Source organism: Actinia tenebrosa, unplaced genomic scaffold, assembly GCF_029948245.1.
Source record: "Actinia tenebrosa isolate PJP-AT-01 unplaced genomic scaffold, QUT_ActTen_1.0 PGA_scaffold3__52_contigs__length_22856419, whole genome shotgun sequence".
NCBI classification, from domain to species: domain Eukaryota; kingdom Metazoa; phylum Cnidaria; class Anthozoa; order Actiniaria; family Actiniidae; genus Actinia; species Actinia tenebrosa.
In genome coordinates this window covers 8,604,539-8,626,677 of record NW_028292580.1, presented here as the reverse complement: position 1 = coordinate 8,626,677, position 22,139 = coordinate 8,604,539, and the positions used below count along the sequence as shown (strand labels likewise).

General features: G+C 36.4%; 1 protein-coding gene across 1 annotated transcript in view; it reads right to left on the bottom strand.

The window, feature by feature from the left end:
* LOC116288218 (non-lysosomal glucosylceramidase-like) overlaps nt 1-22,139 on the bottom strand; it is a 42,889-nt gene that overhangs the window by 10,755 nt on the left and 9,995 nt on the right. The window contains exons 2-17 of the mRNA XM_089035074.1: nt 11,575-11,706; nt 11,299-11,398; nt 11,009-11,161; nt 10,418-10,488; nt 10,045-10,121; nt 9,470-9,575; nt 8,957-9,054; nt 8,017-8,103; nt 7,333-7,475; nt 6,852-6,918; nt 6,672-6,720; nt 6,140-6,216; nt 3,648-3,766; nt 3,054-3,116; nt 2,701-2,738; nt 2,291-2,387 (exon numbers count right to left, since the gene is read on the bottom strand). Coding sequence (XP_088891200.1) covers nt 2,291-2,387; nt 2,701-2,738; nt 3,054-3,116; nt 3,648-3,766; nt 6,140-6,216; nt 6,672-6,720; nt 6,852-6,918; nt 7,333-7,475; nt 8,017-8,103; nt 8,957-9,054; nt 9,470-9,575; nt 10,045-10,121; nt 10,418-10,488; nt 11,009-11,161; nt 11,299-11,398; nt 11,575-11,678 — 1,449 coding nt within the window. The 5' untranslated portion in view covers nt 11,679-11,706. The remainder of the gene's footprint in view (nt 1-2,290; nt 2,388-2,700; nt 2,739-3,053; nt 3,117-3,647; nt 3,767-6,139; nt 6,217-6,671; nt 6,721-6,851; nt 6,919-7,332; nt 7,476-8,016; nt 8,104-8,956; nt 9,055-9,469; nt 9,576-10,044; nt 10,122-10,417; nt 10,489-11,008; nt 11,162-11,298; nt 11,399-11,574; nt 11,707-22,139) is intronic.

The window sequence follows — 22,139 nt, the reverse complement described above, 5'->3', positions numbered from 1 at the left end:
TATTTTAATCCATTCGATTTTGACCCGTTTTATTCGATATTTTCATCTATTCGATTTTGACCCGTTTCATTCGATATTTTAATCGATTCGATTTTGACCCGTTTTATTCGATATTTTCATCTATTCGATTTTGACCCGTTCTATTCGATATTTTCATCTATTCGATTTTGACCCGTTTAATTCGATATTTTAATCCATTCGATTTTGACCCGTTTTATTCGATATTTTCATCTATTCGATTTTGACCCGTTTTATTCGATATTTTAATCTATTCGATTTTTTCGTTTTATTCGATATTTTAATCTATTCGATTTTGACCCGTTTTATTCGATATTTTCATCTATTCCATTTTGACCCGTTTTATTCGATGTTTTCTTCTATTCGATTTTGAGCCGTTTTATTCGATATTTTAATCCATTCGATTTTGACCCGTTTTATTCGATATTTTAATCCATTCGATTTTGACCCGTTTTATTCGATATTTTCATCTATTCGATTTTGACCCGTTTTAATCGATATTTTAATCCATTCGATTTTGACCCGTTTTATTCGATGTTTTCTTCTATTCGATTTTGACCCGTTTTATTCGATATTTTCATCTATTCGATTTTGACCCGTTTTATTCGATATTTTCATCTATTCGATTTTGACCGTTTGATATTCGATATCTTAATCCATTCGATTTTGACCCGTTTTATTCGATATTTTCATCTATTCGATTTTTTCGTTTTATTCGATATTTTCATCTATTCGATTTTGACCCATTTTATTCGATATGTTAATCCATTCGATTTTGACCCGTTTTATTCGATGTTTTCTTCTATTCGAATTTGACCCGTTTTATTCGATATTTTAATCCATTCGATTTTGACCCGTTTTATTCGATATTTTCATCTATTCGATTTTGACCCGTTATATTCGATATCTTAATCCATTCGATTTTGACCCGTTTTATTCGATATTTTCATCTATTCGATTTTGACCCGTTTTATTCGATATTTTCATCTATTCGATTTTGACCCATTTTATTCGATATCTTAATCCATTCGATTTTGACCCGTTTATTCGATATTTTTATCTATTCGATTTTGACCCGTTTTATTCGATAACTTAATCCATTCGATTTTGACCCGTTTTATTCGATATTTTAATCCATTCGATTTTGACCCGTTTTATTCGATATTTTAATCCATTCGATTTTGACCCGTTATATTCGATATTTTAATCCATTCGATTTTGACCCGTTTTATTCGATATTTTCATCTATTCGATTTTGACCCGTTTTATTCGATATTTTAATCCATTCGATTTTGACCCGTTTTATTCGATATCTTAATCCATTCGATTTTGAGCCGTTTTATTCGATATTTTCATCTATTCGATTTTTTCGTTTTATTCGATATTTTCATCTATTCGATTTTGACCCATTTTATTCGATATTTTAATCCATTCGATTTTGACCCGTTTTATTCGATGTTTTCTTCTATTCGAATTTGACCCGTTTTATTCGATATTTTAATCCATTCGATTTTGACCCGTTTTATTCGATATTTTCATCTATTCGATTTTGACCCGTTATATTCGATATCTTAATCCATTCGATTTTGACCCGTTTTATTCGATAAATTAATCCATTCGATTTTGACCCGTTTTATTCGATATTTTAATCCATTCGATTTTGACCCGTTTTATTTGATATTTTATCTATTCAATTTTGACCCGTTTTATTCGATATTTTAATCCATTCGATTTTGACCCGTTTTATTCGATATTTTAATCCATTCGATTTTGACCCGTTATATTCGATATTTTAATCCATTCGATTTTGACCCGTTTTATTCGATATTTTCATCTATTCGATTTTGACCCGTTTTATTCGATATTTTAATCCATTCGATTTTGACCCGTTTCATTCGATATCTTAATCCATTCGATTTTGACCCGTTTTATTCGATATTTTCATCTATTCGATTTTGACCCGTTATATTCGATATCTTAATCCATTCGATTTTGACCCGTTTTATTCGATAACTTAATCCATTCGATTTTGACCCGTTTTATTCGATATTTTAATCCATTCGATTTTGACCGGTTTTATTCGATATTTTTATCTATTCAATTTTGACCCGTTTTATTCGATATTTTAATCCATTCGATTTTGACTCGTTTTATTCGATATTTTCATCTATTCGAATTTGACCCGTTTTATTCGATGTTTTCATCTATTCGATTTTGACCCGTTTTATTCGATATTTTCATCTAGAGTGTACAGAAACATCACAAACATTACCTCTTTAATATCTTTCCAGAATTTACTGTACTGATTACCAATATAGAAAGCGCTGTTTGGGTCGTTGATTCCCCCTGGCTGGGGCCAGTCGACGTATCTTTTACCGAAAACAAGAAAAATATTAATACTGTGAGTCGGGTCACAGGGAGCCCAAGCTTGGATTTTATGTCACTATATTACAAGTCATTATTCAGAGATGAATAAAATTTGTAAAAAAAGAAACTCTCTCCGTATATATTAAATTTACTCGTGTTAAAAATGCTAAAACAATTATTCTCCTCAGACTCAGTGAATATAGGGGAATATTTACCTCGCCTCTCGAAAACTCGCGCCTCGGTAAACATTCCCTTTCGGCGAATAATTGTTAAGTATTGCTTTAGCACTATATTGCGCAACGTGTTTTGACTAACCTATGAGGAAAGAACCAGGACAAGAAAAAGGTGAACACCTGAAAAACGAACAAAATTTAACTCGATTATTTTTCTTTCTTTTCTTTTTTTTACTTTTTTTTCACCCTATTTTTCTTTCCCCCTTTTCCCCCCTGAAAATTAAATTATAAAAAATGAGGTCACGTTCAGTTTAGGGCTATTAACCATACATTATTTGCAAACAAAATTGCACATAATATACCTATAAACCCACACACGCTATTGTTAAACTCACACGCTATCAGGGATTGGCTTAAGGTTCTCGGCCAATCAGAAGCGAGATAGCAAGTAAAATGTATAATAACAGTAAGTAATAGCGAGTTACGTTTACTAACCTCAGTATTTTTAGCTGGGACAGTTCTTGTGCAAGAAGTGGCGCCATTCCAAGTCTTGCCAGCCTGAAGAACACAACATAAACTCCAATTCAATCTGTGAGTCAGCCGTGCACTGACTTTCATCAGTCCAGAGGTTTATTTGGCGGTTAGAATTGTGAAAAAGATCCCGGTGCAAACGTGCTGTGTTGTGACCATTAGCGTGACTTATGGAGGCTTTTTCATTGGATTTCCTCGCGCAATATGATTGGACGAACTGGTGTCATCATTAGTCCGTTTCACAGTTCCCTGCACCATCTTGAAAGGTAGCCGTGCCTTTGCATCGAAGCGAGACAAACAGTGAGGTGGCAATGATAGAGACCTTTCTAACAACTTGGACAATTATTCACGTCTCTATCATTGCAACTGCACTAACCGTTTGTCTCGCTTGGATACAAAGGCACGGCTACCTTGGCCTTACCAGATGGCGCTGGGAACTGCGAAGGGGACTATTGCGGATTCAATTTTTTCAACTGTTTCAATTATAATACCCGGTTGAGTGTAATGGATCCGATACCAAATTGCGTGAAAAAGAATCACGTGAAAGAGGGTACTTACTGGAGAGGGCCCGGCTTGTGTTTGTCCAGAGAGGCCATCACCAACAAACTGTTTCCACATATCTACTACTGCTGTGTACTGTAAGTCAGTACTGAGTTTGTCTCCATCTTTGGTCATAACTAATACGAAACATAACAGTCATCCCACACGGCTTAACGTCTCATCTAACATAACAGTCAATAGGAAGGAGCGATTTAAAAAACTCACAGTGAGCCCAAATAAGAAAATGTAAATCAGTCCGCAAAGGAGTTTTGACGCGAATGAGCTTGGTCGGCAAAAGAATTTTTTTAATTTTTGAGACTTGAGTATAAAATAAATCCGTGCAAAAACGACTGACTTTTGGCGCAAAAAACATGACTCAGTTCGAAGGACCATGAAATAATTTTGGTGCAAACAAAACGTGTCGGACACAGAGATTTGGCTTGGCCAAATGATGAAACAACACGAACACATCCATAGTTAATAGAGGGGAATTCCCCTCTATTAGAGAGTTTTAGATTGACTTTTTTTCTCTTCGCAAACGGCAAACGTGACCACGTTTTCATAGTTTTCCTGTATTTTACTTTATTATTTACAAGCCTTCTCACCAAGCGCAAATACTCTTTTGTTTTTCTACTACTTGGACTCTCTTTGTGATTCTTTTTCAGTCATTTAAAAGAATTTATAGACCAAATTCAAAACTCGCACCGATGTGAGGGATCTGGCGTGACTCAAAGTAATCTGGTGTGATTCAAAAGTCACGAATCACGCCAGATTCCTTTGAGTCACGCCAGATTCCTTTGTTCACAACTTAAGCCTCACATCGGTGCGAGTTTTGAATTTGGTCTACTACTGGTCAACTGAGGTTTCACGTTTGCCGTGAACGTAAATCTAAAACTCTCTATTAAAGGGCCACTTGGACGAAAATCGCTCCAAAATTAAAACTCTTTCATTCGAGCTGGAACTTTGCTGAAATAATCTAGAATACAGTAAGAACCACCCACTGGAATATCTTTTTGATATTCGAAAGGAAAGGGCCAAAATTTTACGATTTATTTTCGTCCGCCATTAATTTCTTTGAATCACAGAATTCGACTCAAGAAGACTGGCACGAGTACTTATGACGTCATTTACTCAACCCAAACCAAAACATTGGTGGGTAATGTATGTGCCATGTTCGTAAAACTCGGTTTATTTGGTTTATTCAGAAAATATATAATGTTTCATTCGGTTTCCTAACTACTATATGACCAAATAATGTCTAGGCGCTGAAATTTTTCAGTTTCAATAATACTGACGATCATAATTCGAAAATTTAAATACATCTCGGCACGCCAAGAATCACAACAAAGTAGGACGCATGGACGAGATTCTAGCGGTTCCATCGCGCGAAGTGACTGAGATATTCGGGATTTATTCGAATCATTTTAAGGATAACAATTTTTCAAGGCATATTTACATACGAGGGCAAAGAGCAACCCCACAATTTGTGTCCGCGAGACATCCGACACAATGAAAGAAAAATCTACGAGCTGAGTGACAGACGCCGCTGTCGCGCGAGTAATAAATAAGAAACCTTTGACATGTTCTATTACAAAGATGATATTAGATAATCGTATGTTTGTACCTATTCAATGCATAATAAACATTTTGAAGCAAATAATAACCGTTCTGTAGTAAATCAGCTAGGAGAATTACGAGCTCACATTCTAAATTATTCGGCACGTAGATCTAAGTATATTGTCACAAATCTTTATATCACAACGCAGAATTCAAAAGGCAATCGGTTGTTTTCATAACATCAATCACTATTACATTACATTGAAACTTCAAATTTAAGATCTTTATATCATGGACAGTACGTAGCAAATACAAATAATGAAATGAACGTAAGGAATTTTTATGAAAACCTCTTCCCAAGCATTGCTTCTTCTTCTAGTTCGGCTTCATCTCCATACATTATAACTTATGGTTCTAACTCTTCAGGATTGACAAAGCGAGCGTCCAAAGGAGTTTCCATCATATTTGAAGAGGTATCAAAGGTTTAAAAAAAGTCTGTTTAGAGATTCTTTTCACGATAACGCGTTTAAAACATCAAATAAACTTCAGGTAATCTAACAAGAAATGTATAGTCAAAACGACGCTAACATGACGGTGTTGAGTAAATGACGTCACAGCGTAAAACTGCTGTACATAATGACTCGTTGGCCGTGACACAAAGAAATTAATGGCGGACGAAAATAAATCGTAAAATTTTGGCCCTTCCCTTTCGAATATTAGAAAAATATTTCAGTGAGAGGTTCTTAATGTGTTCAAGATTACTTCAGCAAAGTTACAGCTCGAATGAAAGAGTTTTAATTTTGGAACGATTTTCGTCCAAGTGGCCCTTTAACTATGACACAACTGACGCCATCTTGACCCGAATCCCCTGACAACGGAATCCACAATGACTGATTTTTCGCGCGACACTAGGATGTTCTTTGGAAGCGAAAAAAGAATTCTTAAAGTCTTACCGACTATAGCCACGTGACCATTAGGACTTGTCTTCTCTGGTAATGTAGGGTTGCACATGTCAATGCCATACATTGAACTACAAGTTTAAAGCATAGTTGTTATAGTATTAACTATTATGAACATAATAATTACATTTATTTCATATCCAGATTTTTAAAAAAAACTGTGTCCAAGGTCTTGCCTATATACTGAGGTCATCTGGCCGAGGTCATCAGGGCGAGGTCGGTTTTAAAGACTGAGGGCACAGTTTTAGCACAGCGTGAATCTAGTATTCCAAGATACCGTGCGGCGCTAAGAACTAGAAAATACGATCCGCTCCAACAGCCAATCAGAACGCAAGTTTTCTTAGGATACCGGATTTGAAATACAGGAATGAAACCTGAGACCCCAGACGTGACAGGCAAGTGCACTACAACATCCTTGATTCCCAAGGGAGAGGAAAGGAGGAGAGTGGAAGGATGAGCAGGTAGGAGGAGGGGGGAGGGGGGATGGGGAGTGGAGAAACAAGTGTAGCAACACCATCAACTTTACCTGGTTTGAAACAAAGTGTTCACGTTCCCCCCATAACCAGCATTGGACACTAAAACAAATAAAAACGATTACAAGGTAAAGTAAAGTGATTAACTTAAGATGAAATAGAAAATATGGAATGGGAATAGGGGGGGTGGGGGGGGACTATATGCAGTTATAAAGCATGACATGACATATTACCTTCATCAGTGATGTCCGACACTCCATCCCACCCAGCAATATTTTGTAAAGAACCCAAAAGAGATACCTAAAAGCGAAAAAAAAAGACTTCATGAACTTTGAGTAAGTTATATATTGAGAGTCATCAGCTATTTATGCGGCGTAGCCTTCAGAAAGACTGTTGTTGTTGCTGTTGTTGACTGTATGTATTTTGAAAAAAAATGTAGAAGAATGGTAAGTCAGAGGATTGGACATGAAGACGAATACCACACACTAAAGTGAGGAGGGGAGAGAAGGGAAGAGGAGAGGAGAAGGGAGGAAAGGACACAAGAGGAGAAATGAGAAAACTAGAGGAAACTAGAGGAGAGGAGAGGAAAGGAGAGGAGACAAGAATGATGATGAAGATAATGATGATGATGGTGAAGATGATAATGATGATGATGATAATAAGAATAACTAAATAATTATGAATTATAATAATGCGCCATAATATTTAGCAAACCTTAGCATCTTGTGACCCTTCGTTGGTAACAGTGAAGTTGAATACGATGACAGGAATGGCACTGTTTTTCGAGTCCAAGGGAATAGTAGGACTGAAAGCCTCAAGGTGAACTTTGATAGGCACCTCTGAGCTGAGATAATCAACTGGGGAAAAAATCCATCACAAATGAGTTTATATATGGTCAAAACAATTCAGAAATCCTCTCTTTACCTTGGGCGTAATGTTTTCCCATTTCAAACCGTGTCATTCCCTAGATTATCATTTCTTTGTTTAACGGTTGCAGATGAGAAGACACATGAATATGGATACAACTCAAACAAATAATTTTATTCTCAAAAGAATGACACATGGTCTGATATGATGAAAATAATAACACGGCTCCACCGTGCAATACGATCTTGCATGCATGACACCCTTAAGAAGTGTTGTAAGGCCAAACAAAAAAAAAGTGTGTTTCCTGTTGCATGAGAAGAAATAATTGGGGTCAATAGGGCTTTTTTTTTTTTTTTTTTTTTTTACTGATACATCAGTGGAAATGAGCTTACTGGGAACCCTGTGGTGCATTTGGGAATGAAAAAAATATTAGGGTTGGCAAAAATCAGCAAGAAAATTAGGGTCGGTCATGCAACAGGAAACACACTTATTTTTTTGGTTGGCCTAAGTAGTTTTGACTTATTTTCATACCTTCAGCTATAGGATATTTGGCTGTAATCTCCAAGGTTTTTATTCCTGGTATTTCACTCAACAGCTTCTTGGAAGCCTCAGGGACCACTGATGGATTAATGTAACAGATAATTAGAACCGTGCTTTTATCAGGTTTTACAGTATATTATATTCGAGTGCTTTTGGTGCTTTGACAGTGCTGTATCACTGATAAGTGTGTTTTGTTTGTTTTATAATAATATTGAAAGATAAAAACTGTTATAGTTTTCAATGCTTTTTTTTTTTTACTTCTTAACAAAGATAGATCAATGGCTGCGCATAGTTGGCATTAGCGTTACCCTGCTTTGTTTGGTAATACAGCACAGTTCTCGGCCAATCTAAGCACATCTCGCGCTTTTTTCCATATGTGGGCCTATATTGTGGAAGGATCTGCTGCTATCCATAAGGGACGCTCCATCCACTGAATCTTTTAAAGGAAAACTTAAGATATTCCTATTTGAGGCATAAATAATTATATTTTTAATTATAGTTAATTAAAAATTATACTTATTAGCTTATTAATATTATAATTATTATTGCAGTGTATAATATATTTATTCATTTATTCACTATTTATTGATGTATTCTATATTGTAAGAGCATTGAGATATTATGTAATGCGCTAAAATAAAATAACTTTTGTTATTATTATTAATATCCATTATAACGAAGCAAGCTATTTTAGCAAAGCAGGGTCTTCACTAATTAAATTTTGAAATAATAGAAGATTATTAGTGAAATAGTGAACTAGGCAGATAGAAGTCCTGGCAGGGTTTTCATTACATTTTGGAATAACAGGAGGAGATCATGGTAGTTTAAGCCAGAAAATTATCAGTAATACCATAGCAATCTCCTATCCCAGACCCTTAATAAAAAACCTGTACAATTTAATGAATGAAAAACTGAGATGCTAACTGCTCACCATGATCAGTGATGTAAGCCGATGGTACAAAACCTGTTTGGTCATACCAAGTGTTTGATTGGAGGGCCACAGCTTTGCTTGCACCCCCCTGGTCAACCCTAAGGTTTTAAAAAATAGAGGAAAAATCATGTTATTAAACTGAAAGGAACAAAATGTGCGCTTACAAATATGTAGAAAATATTTATACTGCCATGGAGGAGGAATGGAATTTCCAAGGGGAAGTGAGAGTCTGAAGAAAGAAAACTGTGTGGTTCCAGAAAATATCAATACCTTTCCATGGAGGAGGAATGGAATTTCCAAGGGGTAGTGAGAGTCTGAAGAAAGAATACTCTGTAGTTCCAGATAATATCCATGCCTCCCCCATGGAGGAGGAATGGAATTTCCAAGGGTTAGTGAGAGTCAGAAGAAAGAATACTGTGTAGTTCCAGAAAATATCCATACCTATCCATGGAGGGGGAATGAGATTTCACACAAACCTCATTATTTCTAAACCAAAAACCATATTCATTTTACCTGATGGCAAAGAAAGAGTCTGGTGCAATACCAACATGATTGACAGCATTACAGACCTGCCACTGCCGCAGTCCTCCATCACCTGCTAGGGCAATACACCCTCCACCTGAAAATGCATAATTATCATTGGGTACTTGATAATAATCATTAAAATAATGGGTACAGACGTAAACCACCCGGTAGTAATGGCAATAGGGCAGTTTTTGTATGACTGTGAAAAGATTATGGCACAAGCTCAATCATGACATGGCAAGGTATGCGCTAATCCAATCACATTGCCGATAATTTACTCTTCATCCAAACAAATGCCCAAAACATGGCTGTTACTGGGCTTCCTGTGTCTTCTCTTTTCCCTCATGGGAAAGCCCACGTAGCAATAAGTTTATGTAATGTACTCATAACAATACATTGAATCACATCTGATACAATAGATATAACGACAATAGAATACAATAGATTTTCTGAATTACATTGACAGTGCTATGTAGGTTCTTCCTCTCCCTCGCCCTCGCTTCAACATACAGTAGCCCATGTGAGATGACACTGTGAGATGAGATTACACTGTGGCCCCTTACCTAGTGCACCAAGTGGAAGCTCTACTGCCCTAAGAGCCTCATTTCCATACTTGTATTCACTCTGCCTCAAATTTGTTCTGTTGAGAATTTGAATTATTGAATAAATCCACAATGCAAACAATATTTAAGTTTACATTCTGACATCTAAACTATTAAAAACTTTACTAAGTTGTTATTATTTATTAATATCTTTATCATAAAATGCATGGATTGCAGAGTGTGTGGAAGGATGGACAATTAAATGGATTCATGAATGGATGAATGAGATGGGAATAGATATGATGGGATGCATGAATGGATGGATGGATGGAGGGATGACATGGGATGCATGGATGGATGGATTTAAATAAATGAGAGAATTTCTTATACATACACTTTGTTTGGAATGCTATCATACTGAGGGGGGAGTGGAGGTATTGGTCGGCAGAAGTCTGCTGCACAGGTCTAGAAAAAAAGGCTCATAATTATTATAAAGTAAAAATCAAGTGCAAAAATAAACTTCTAAACTGAAATTCAATTTGACATCAAGAATTTAACACTAGAGCCTCTGGCTTGACTCGAGGAACTGGGCAAACATAACTCCCTTCATGGTCGTCGTACAATAGATCATTTTCAAGTTCCAAATTACCACTTTGTTCCTTGATTACAGACTCATTTACTCAGGGGTAAGCCTCGAATCAGTGTCTAAATATTCACAAATACCAACAGTAATGTAAAGAATGTACAACTTTAGCAATCACACACAAAGACTTTGAAATTCCATGGGCCTTCAATGGAACACACTGAATATTCTACACAAATAGACCTATCTCGAATTCACCTGACTGGTCACGAAACAATGGTTTCAAGTTGAGGTTGAACTTGATGAATAAAAGAGTCAAGTTCAATCTCGGTCTATTCATGGTTTAAACTCTGAGCAACAGAGAACTCAAAACTGGAGAATTACATTTAAATAGAGTACTACCTTTGTACAACAGCCAGCTTTATTATTTCCCTCCACGTCTTTCTTTTCACTGCATGACTTCATAGGAAAGGCACTTATATGTAGAGTGTTACGACCACCATGTACCTCACAACTAACATTGATAGCTTCTTTCCACTCTTCCTCTGTCTTTCCCTGTGGTTTTTGTCAAACCATTGAGCATTAATACTCCAGTCATTATTTAGGAGGATTAAGTGGGAGAATGGGGGGGTTGGGGTGAGTGGGATGCAGATTAAAATAAGGGGGACATAAATTAATAATTATATACTTACAAAAATTACGTCTCCTTCATCATCAAAGTATTGAAAGGCCCATTGTGAACCACTTGTGAGAGAGAGCCGTTGTTCAAGCTGCAGTACTATAATCGACCACCTTTGATGTAAATTATAATATATTATATGCAATTTTATATTAATGCTATTTCTCATGTATATACATTAGGAGCAATATAAGGAACTTATAACTTGGCTAACTAAAATAAAGGCCGGTTGATCCCCCCTCAACCTTTATTAGTTATTTTTGTTCTTTTATTTGACACATTCACTTACTTGCAACTCGTATTTTCCTTCAATAAGAGGCTTTTTTCCACGGTATTTTTGTCATTTGGAGAATACATACACACATGGACGTGTAAGTCAAGCTCTTTCGCCATTCTGGGGTTGTATTTGTCTTTAATATGGCTCAAAAAAAAAAAAAAAAGCGAACTAGCAACAACAAGAGTAACGACAAGAGTGACACAACATGACCGATCACGTGCCTCATGTGATGTGGTCAAGCCACAGGAAACCCAATATCAGATATCCATCCAGGATCGTGTCTTTACATGTCTTTTACATTATACTATATACATTATAGTTCAATATTTAAGTTCATTTTTTTTGTATACGTCTACACATATATTACTACTTTTAAATTATTTGTCCATATAATATTTTATTATTAATTATTAGCTAACATAATTTTTAACTTATTTACTTAATTTATTCTCGGTAAGTGTCCCGAACTAGTGTGCTACTTGTGGCATGCTAGAAGTTTGACACGTTAATAAAGTTTACGTACGTGTGTGTATGATCGGAAGGAGAGGGATGAGGTAACTGATCCCTAATAAAACTTACGGTTGTAGGGTTTCCCAGAGTCTCTGACGGGGAGGAACGACAACCGAGTAGGATCTGGGAAGGAGAATGCTAATGACTTTCCTTCTTGACAATTTTTGTCTAAAACGAGTGGAAAAAATGTACACTTTAATACCGCTTTCCCATGTCACTTTTTTCACACTTTGTTGATATAAGTTTCTTTTTTGTGTACCCTTTCGGAAATTCGAAAAATATATAGTCCCTTGCAAAATTTGAGAGTTTTGCCTGATGAAAATCGAAACGTGTGATTCTTCAATAGAATTTATGAAGTTATTTGCGGATTTGCACTGTTCAAATAATGGCAGGTCATTGTTGCATAGGAGCATGCGGAGTTGCTTAAATTTTTCCATAGTAGGCAGCCACTTTACAGTCAAAGGACATGAAGCGTGCCCATCTAGAATGCATTAGATTTTTGACATCATTCTTTGTTTTCTAATATTCCGTAATTATTTTCAAAAATCAAATGAAATCTCGAAAACTGATTGCATTGGCTTATCACAGGCTTTAGGGAATTCTTTGCTTTTTGACGTGAGAATTATTTGCGAACAAATATAAACCACTCAATGACACTCAAATACCCACATTTGCGTTCTGTTTTGCTGTGTTCATAATCTTTACATCAATTAACATGGAATTTTGTCCTTTTCAGCACCTTTTTCATCGGTTTAATTGATCAAATAAAGTTTCGATCGAGTAAAAAAGTCTAGGTAAACAGGTAGAGCGTCAATTTGAATCGGAGCTTTAGCTAACGCTTGTTTTCTGGGGATTTAGAAATCACTACTAAAGAACTAGGATGACGTAAACAACCTTCATGTGAGTAAATATTAGCTTTTATTTATTAAAAAAAAATTTTTTTTTCGTTAAATTACATTCAGCTCTCAAAGCTTGTATGGGCTTCCTATGCTATGGGCTGATCTAAATTTCTCGATGAACCGCGTATGAGTGGAAAAAATCCTATTTCAGCACTTCAATTTGAGAGACAAAATTTCAACAATAGAAAATTATCTCTTCAACATTTACCATTATGGATAATCTTCTTCGCAGGCGTCATTCGTTTGGGTCTCCGGTTGCGAAGTATAACAATAGACCCTTTCACGGTTTGCGACGCCATATTGCTTGGGGGCAAATTTACTAAGAAGCGTAGAGGAAAGTGATACGTTTTTCGTTATATTTCCATTCTGAGGTAAATTTTCGACGTTTTGTGACGTTTTTGAGCCGATCGAGTTATTCTTGTAAACCAGTATGATCGAGTCTTACTCCAAACCCCAAAGCCTCCGTCTCTATGAGAACCAGTGTTATCCTGGCTCCATCGGCTCAAAAACAGCACACAAAACATTAATAGTCTGTAATAGTGTTTTGAAGCGAAGCCATAACTCATTGGTGCCACCTTTGTCAACAGCCTTATGAAAATATAGCTAAACTAGCTTATCTATGTTCAAATTCAGCTTCTAGAAAACTTAGCTTTATAGTTAAAAAGAGTCGAAGTCAGCAATTATTTTCATAAAAACCGACGTCACTATAAAAAACGACTAAAAATATTTAATTTTCTAACCAACCGCTGTCATTGGCACAGAGTGCATTTTTCAAGCATAAAAAAAAGTGCTTAACAAAGAAGAATTTTAGTCCGCATCAAAGCGAAGTTCCAGCTTCCAGAAGTTCCAAGTTCCAGAAAATCGACTGAGTGAGTCAATCAATACCACTATTCTTGAACTCCAACTTAGTTCGCTTCAAGGTTATAAGATGAAACGGTTCGAGTTTTTTGCCAAAACTCTTTTCATTGTTTCGATAATCTTCGTAACATACTCAGTTGCTGTAAACGAGTTGCAATTTCAAGACGGGAAATTCATAGTTTATTGGAGATATCTATCTGGATCTCAAGAGATCGAGTTCCAAGTTCGTGCCAAAACAACTTGGTATGTAGCACTTGGACTGACGAAAACAAACTCTGGAATGCAAAGCTTCGATATTTTCGTTGGGGGAGTCGATTCTAGAGGCACAAGTTATCTAAAGGTAACTTATTTTAATTGAAATTTTAAAAAAACTTAGTGAGTAGTAAAAATAAGAACAATATCCGGAACATAATACCATCCATGATGGCGCGCAAATACTGACGATTGGGCATCATCGAAATGTGAAAAACAAATGAAGAAGTCGTATTGAATTCATGGTACAGCTAAATCACAGAGATCGAACCCTGAAACAACCTCTGGGCTGATCAAAGACAGGGCATGGCTAACTAACAGATGGAACCCTGAAACAACCTCTGGGCTGATCTAAGTCGTGGCACAACTAACTCACAGATCAAACCCTGAAACAACCTCTGGGCTGATCTAAGTCAGGGCATGACTAACTCACAGATTGAACGGACTGAAACAACCTCTGGGCTGATCTAAGTCAGGGCATGGCTAACTCACAGATTGAACGGCCTGAAACAACCTCTGGGCTGATCTAAGTCAGGGCATGGCTAACTCACAGATAGAACCCTGAAACAACCTCTTGGCTGATCTAAGTCAGGGCATGGCTAACTCACAGATCAAACCCTGAAACAACCTCTGGGCTGATCTAAGTCAGGGCATGGCTAACTCACAGATTCAACGGCCAAAAACAACCTCTGGGCTGATCTAAGTCAGGGCATGGCTAACTCACAGATTGAACGGCCTGAAACAACCTCTGGGCTGATCTAAGTCAGGGCATGGCTAACTCACAGATTAAACCCTGAAACAACCTCTGGGCTGATCTAAGTCAGGGCACAACCAAATCACAGATTGAACCCTGAAACAACCTCTGGGCTGATCAAAGTCAGGGCACAGCTAATTAAGGTGGCTGGACCTACCTTCCACTTTTGGAACGCTGGTGCATAAACGTGTTTTATCCGATTGCAAATCTTTTTTGCACATAAGTCACATAAAGATTGAATTAATGTTTGATACAATTTTTAATGAGATCGGACGTCATAACACGTGATTATGATGAAATATTTGTTTTCGTTTAGAAAATAATTTTAGCCTTGCAGAGCGTTCAACGCTAAAATGCTTCGTACCACATAATTATATACTAGATGCCTCCATTTGTAGGGATTTTTGAAAAAAACTATCTAGCTAATTATGAGATATTTGAGATTATTTAAATATAGTTCATAATCTACTTCAAAACTAAACAATGGATTTCATACGGCCGAAATTAATATTTCAGAGCTATATATTCACAAAAGTCATTGCTCATTTAGTTTTACTCTTTATCTAGTTTTAAAAGGAACATTTTGAAGGTAATCGACTTATGCGATTTCGTGAAAACGTATAGTGCAGAAGACGGGGTAAACATTTGCACTTTTCATCGCAGTTTTCTAGTCAATCTTACTAGATCTTCCATTATTCTAAAATTCGCTGATCATTTCTCTCAAAACTACGTCAGGATACAAATTAGAACTTAAACTAATATTACACAAAATTGCAAGACTATTGAACTCATTTAAAGCGATCTAAAGAGAACGAGAAATACAGAAAACATTGATCGTTTCCCAACGATTTGATGCTCTGGGAATTCTATTGTTTGCTAATGACCATAACACCAAATTCTTTCGCACCATGGTCTGATGTCGCTTGGCCGCTTTCCGATTTACTCCCGAAGTATGTTTCTTTACTTAAACTCAAAAGTCTTGCTCGCTTCTTTCTTGAAGTTTTTATTTGAGGCATGTTCGCCGATTCTATTCACTCACACTGACGGCAAAGTACATCATGACAAACGTCCCACGTTTGAATAAAAAAAACTGTTTATTACCAAACTTCGCGGGAATAAATCATATCATACACCTGGACTGCAAGTATACCACTAATACCATGTCATACTATACACCTGGACTGCAAGTATACCAAGCTAATACCATGTCATATCATACACCTGGACTGCAAGTATACCACGCTAATACTATGTCATATCATACACCTGGACTGCAAGCATACCACACTAATACCATGTCATATCATACACCTGGAATGCAAGTATACTACTCTAATACCATGTCATATTATACAACTGGACTGCAAGTATACTACTCTAATACCATGTCATATTATACACCTGGACTGCAAGTATACTACACTAATACCATGTCATATTATACACCTGGACTGCAAGTATACTACACTAATACCATGTCATATTATACACCTGGACTGCATGTATACCACACTAATACCATGTTATATTATACAATTTAATTGCAAGTATACCACGCTAATACCATGTCATATTATACACCTGGACTGCAAGTATACCACGCTAATACTATGTTATATTATACACCTGGACTGCAAGTATACTACTCTAATACCATGTCATATTATACACCTGGACTGCAAGTATACTACTCTAAAACCATGATATATTAACACCTGCACTGCAAGTATACTACTTTAATACCATGTCATATCATACACCTGGACTGCAAGTGTACCACGCTAATACCATGTCATATCACACAACTGGACTGCAAGTATACCACTAATACTATGTCATATTATACACCTGGACTGCAAGTATACCACACTAATACTATGTTATATTATACACCTGGACTGTAAGTATACCACACTAATACCATGTCATATCATACAGCTGGACTGCAAGTATACCACGCTAATACCATGTCATATTATAAACCTGGACTGCAAGCATACCACTAATACTATGTCATATTATACACCTGGAATGCAAGTATACCACGCTAATACCATGTCATATTATACACCTGGACTGCAAGTATACCACGCTAATACTATGTTATGATATACACCTGGACTGCTCATAAACTACTCTAATACCATGTCATATTATACACCTGGACTGCAAGTATACGACGCTAATACTATGTTATATTATAGACCCGGACTGCAAGTATACCACAATAATACCATGTCATATCATACACCTGGTCTGCAAGTATACCAAACTAATACTATGTCATATTATACACCTGGACTGCAAGTATACCACACTAATACCATGTCATATCATACACCTGGACTGCAAGTATACCACACTAATACCATGTCATATTATACATCTGGACTGCAAGTATACCACACTAATACTATGTCATATTATACATCTGGACTGCAAGTATACCACACTAATACCATGTCATATTATACACCTGCACTGCAAGTATACCACACTAATACCATGTCATATTATACACCTGGATTGCAAGTATACCACGCTAATACCATGTCATATTATACACCTGGACTGCAAATATACTACTCTAATAGCATGATATATTAACACCTGGACTGCAAGTATACTTTAATACCATGTCATATCATACACCTGGACTGCAAGTATACCACGCTAATACCATGTCATATTATACACCTGGACTGCAAGTATACCACACTAATACTATGTCATATTATACACCTGGACTGCAAGTATACTACTCTAATACCATGTCATATTATACACCTGGACTGCAAGTATACGACGCTAATACTATGTTATATTATAGACCCGGACTGCAAGTATACCACACTAATACCATGTTATATCATACACCTGGTCTGCAAGTATACTACACTAATACTATGTCATATTATGCACCTGGACTGCAAGTATACCACACTAATACCATGTCATATTATACACCTGGACTGCAAGTATACCACGCTAATACTATGTTATATTATACATCTGGACTGCAAGTATACCACACTAATACTATGTCATATTATACATCTGGACTGCAAGTATACCACACTAATACTATGTCATATTATACATCTGGACTGCAAGTATACCACACTAATACTATGTCATATTATACATCTGGACTGCAAGTATACCACACTAATACTATGTCATATTATACATCTGGACTGCAAGTATACCACACTAATACTATGTCATATTATACATCTGGACTGCAAGTATACCACACTAATACTATGTCATATCATACACCTGGACTGCAAGTATACTACTCTAATACCATGTTATATTATACACCTGGACTGCAAGTATACCACACTAAAACTGTCATATTATACACCCGGACATCAAGTATACCACGCTAATACTATGTCATATTATTGAGCTGGACTGCAAGTATACCACACTAATACTATGTCATATTATACACCTGGACTGCAAGTATACCACGCTAATACCATGTCATATTATACACCTGGACTGCAAGTATACCACGCTAATACTATGTTATATTATACATCTGGACTGCAAGTATACTACTCTAATACCATGTCATATCATGCACCTGGACTGCAAATATACTACTCTAATACCATGTCATATCATACACCTGGACTGCAAGTGTACCACGCTAATACCATGTCATATTATACACCTGGACTGCAAGTATACCACACTAATACTATGTCATATTATACACCTGGACTGCTCATAAACTACTCTAATACCATGTCATATTATACACCTGGACTGCAAGTATACGACGCTAATACTATGTTATATTATAGACCCGGACTACAAGTATACCACAATAATACCATGTCATATCATACACCTGGTCTGCAAGTATACCAAACTAATACTATGTCATATTATGCACCTGGACTGCAAGTATACCACACTAATACCATGTCATATCATACACCTGGACTGCAAGTATACCACACTAATACCATGTCATATTATACATCTGGACTGCAAGTATACCACACTAATACTATGTCATATTATACATCTGGACTGCAAGTATACCACACTAATACCATGTCATATTATACACCTGAACTGCAAGTATACCACACTAATACCATGTCATATTATACACCTGGACTGCAAGTATACCACGCTAATACCATGTCATATTATACAGCTGGACTGCAAATATACTACTCTAATAGCATGATATATTAACACCTGGACTGCAAGTATACTTTAATACCATGTCATATCATACACCTGGACTGCAAGTGTACCACGCTAATACCATGTCATATTATACACCTGGACTGCAAGTATACCACACTAATACTATGTCATATTATACACCTGGACTGCAAGTATACTACTCTAATACCATGTCATATTATACACCTGGACTGCAAGTATACGACGCTAATACTATGTTATATTATAGACCCGGACTGCAAGTATACCACACTAATACCATGTTATATAATACACCTGGTCTGCAAGTATACTACACTAATACTATGTCATATTATGCACCTGGACTGCAAGTATACCACACTAATACCGTGTCATATTATACACCTGGACTGCAAGTATACCACGCTAATACTATGTTATATTATACATCTGGACTGCAAGTATACCACACTAATACTATGTCATATTATACATCTGGACTGCAAGTATACCACACTAATACTATGTCATATTATACATCTGGACTGCAAGTATACCACACTAATACTATGTTATATTATACTTCTGGACTGCAAGTATACCACACTAATACTATGTCATATTATACATCTGGACTGCAAGTATACCACACTAATACTATGTCATATTATACATCTGGACTGCAAGTATACCACACTAATACTATGTCATATTATACACCTGCACTGCAAGTATACCACACTAATACCATGTCATATTATACACCTGAACTGCAAGTATACCACACTAATACCATGTCATATTATATACCTGGACTGCAAGTATACCACGCTAATACCATGTCATATTATACACCTGGACTGCAAATGTACTACTCTAATACCATGATATATTAACACCTGGACTGCAAGTATACTTTAATACCATATCATATCATACACCTGGACTGCAAGTGTACCACGCTAATACCATGTCATATTATACACCTGGACTGCAAGTATACCACTAATACTATGTCATATTATACACCTGGAATGCAAGTATACCACGCTAATACCATGTCATATCATACACCTGGACTGCAAGTATACCACGCTAATACTATGTCATATTATACATCTGGACTGCAAGTATAACACGCTAATACTATGTTATATTATACACCTGGACTGCAAGTATACTACTCTAATACCATGTCATATTATACACCTGGACTGCAAATATACTACTCTAATACCATGTCATATTATACACCTTGACTGCAAGCATACCACACTAATACCATGTCATATCATACACCTGGACTGCAAATATACTACTCTAATACCATGTTATATTATACACCTGGACTGCAAGTATACCACACTAAAATTGTCATATTATACACCCGGACTGCAAGTATACCACGCTAATACTATGTCATATTATACACCTGGACTGCAAGTATAACACGCTAATACTATGTTATATTATACACCTGGATTGCAAGTATACTACTCTAATACCATGTCATATTATACACCTGGACTGCAAATATACTACTCTAATACCATGTCATATTATACACCCTGACTGCAAGCATACCACACTAATACCATGTCATATTATACACCTGGACTGCAAGTATACTACTCTAATACCATGTTATATTATACACCTGGACTGCAAGTATACCACACTAAAACTGTCATATTATACACCCGGACATCAAGTATACCACGCTAATACTATGTCATATTATTGAGCTGGACTGCAAGTATACCACACTAATACTATGTCATATTATACACCTGGACTGCAAGTGTACCACGCTAATACTATGTCATATTATACACCTGGACTGCAAGTATACAGTATCAGTATCAGTATCAGTGTCATTCCGCTATTTCCAACTATAAGTTGATCAGCAGGGACTATATAGTCTACACAGAGCCAAAGTTCTGATGTAGTAGTCCTTTTAGAACTTTTCTGTCTTGTGTAGATTTCTTAGCTTGGTGTTTATCAACATTAAGTAGTTGACTAATTTTGATCCATGGATCTCTAACATATTTAGCAGATGGAATTGCAAACAGCAACTGTTTCGTTAAATTTGAATTTGGTCTTCTACAAACATGTGCAATGTACTTCAAGTAGCGTACGTATATAAAATCACGAAGTGCCAGGGTTCCCACTATTCTCTCCAGGTCTAAGTTCCTATATTTAAAGGCAAACGTTTCTTCTCCGTCACTATTCATTTTCCTTTCCCAGCCATTCCGTACCATTCTTCTTAGTAGACCAAACCAACAGGATTCAAGCTTTTTCAGTTCATCTTCATTTGGTAGTTCAGCCTCAGTACAGTAAGTAAGTCTGGATCTAATACAGGATTCCAAGAGTTTTCTGCGTGTATTCATAGATACTTTATGATCTGTAAGGACGTTCTTGAGCTCGTGGAATTTTCCTGTTGCACTTAGTATTCTGTTATCGACAAAACTTTCCTTCTGATCACTATAAAACATATGACCAAGATACTTGAACTCTTTTACATTTTCAATATCATGTCCTGATATATTTAATAAGCTCTTCTTTTCCATAAGCTGCGCATCATGAAATACCTGTGTTTTGGTTTTCTTAAAACTTAACTCAAGCCCATATCTTAAGCATGTTCCATGGATAATTTCCAGTATCTCCTGTAGATCAGTAAGATCCTTTGACAGCACAACAACATCATCAGCATATAAAAGCCATTTAATTATCTCCACACCATTCATTCGTCCAGTACTCCGTTGATGACATGCATTAGCGATTGTATATGTAAATGGTATTCCCCATCCATTTGGAAAGCGTTGGTCAATTTCACGGGCAGCGACCTTGAGTACCCAGTCAAAGAACCAATTGAATACTGGAGGACTTTCCACACCACCTTGTCTGGTCCCTGCTTCAATAGGAAAATCAGTTTTATCTCCACATAATTTCCCGATTGTTCCATCATATGATAACCATAGAATATCAATTAACTTCTCACATCCAGTTCTAACTTTCAGAACTTCATACATAATATGTCTGGGTACCTTGTCAAATGCAGCTGTTAGATCAATATACAGTGCAATTATACCACCTTCAGTGTTCTTTATTATCTGTCGTAGTAGAAA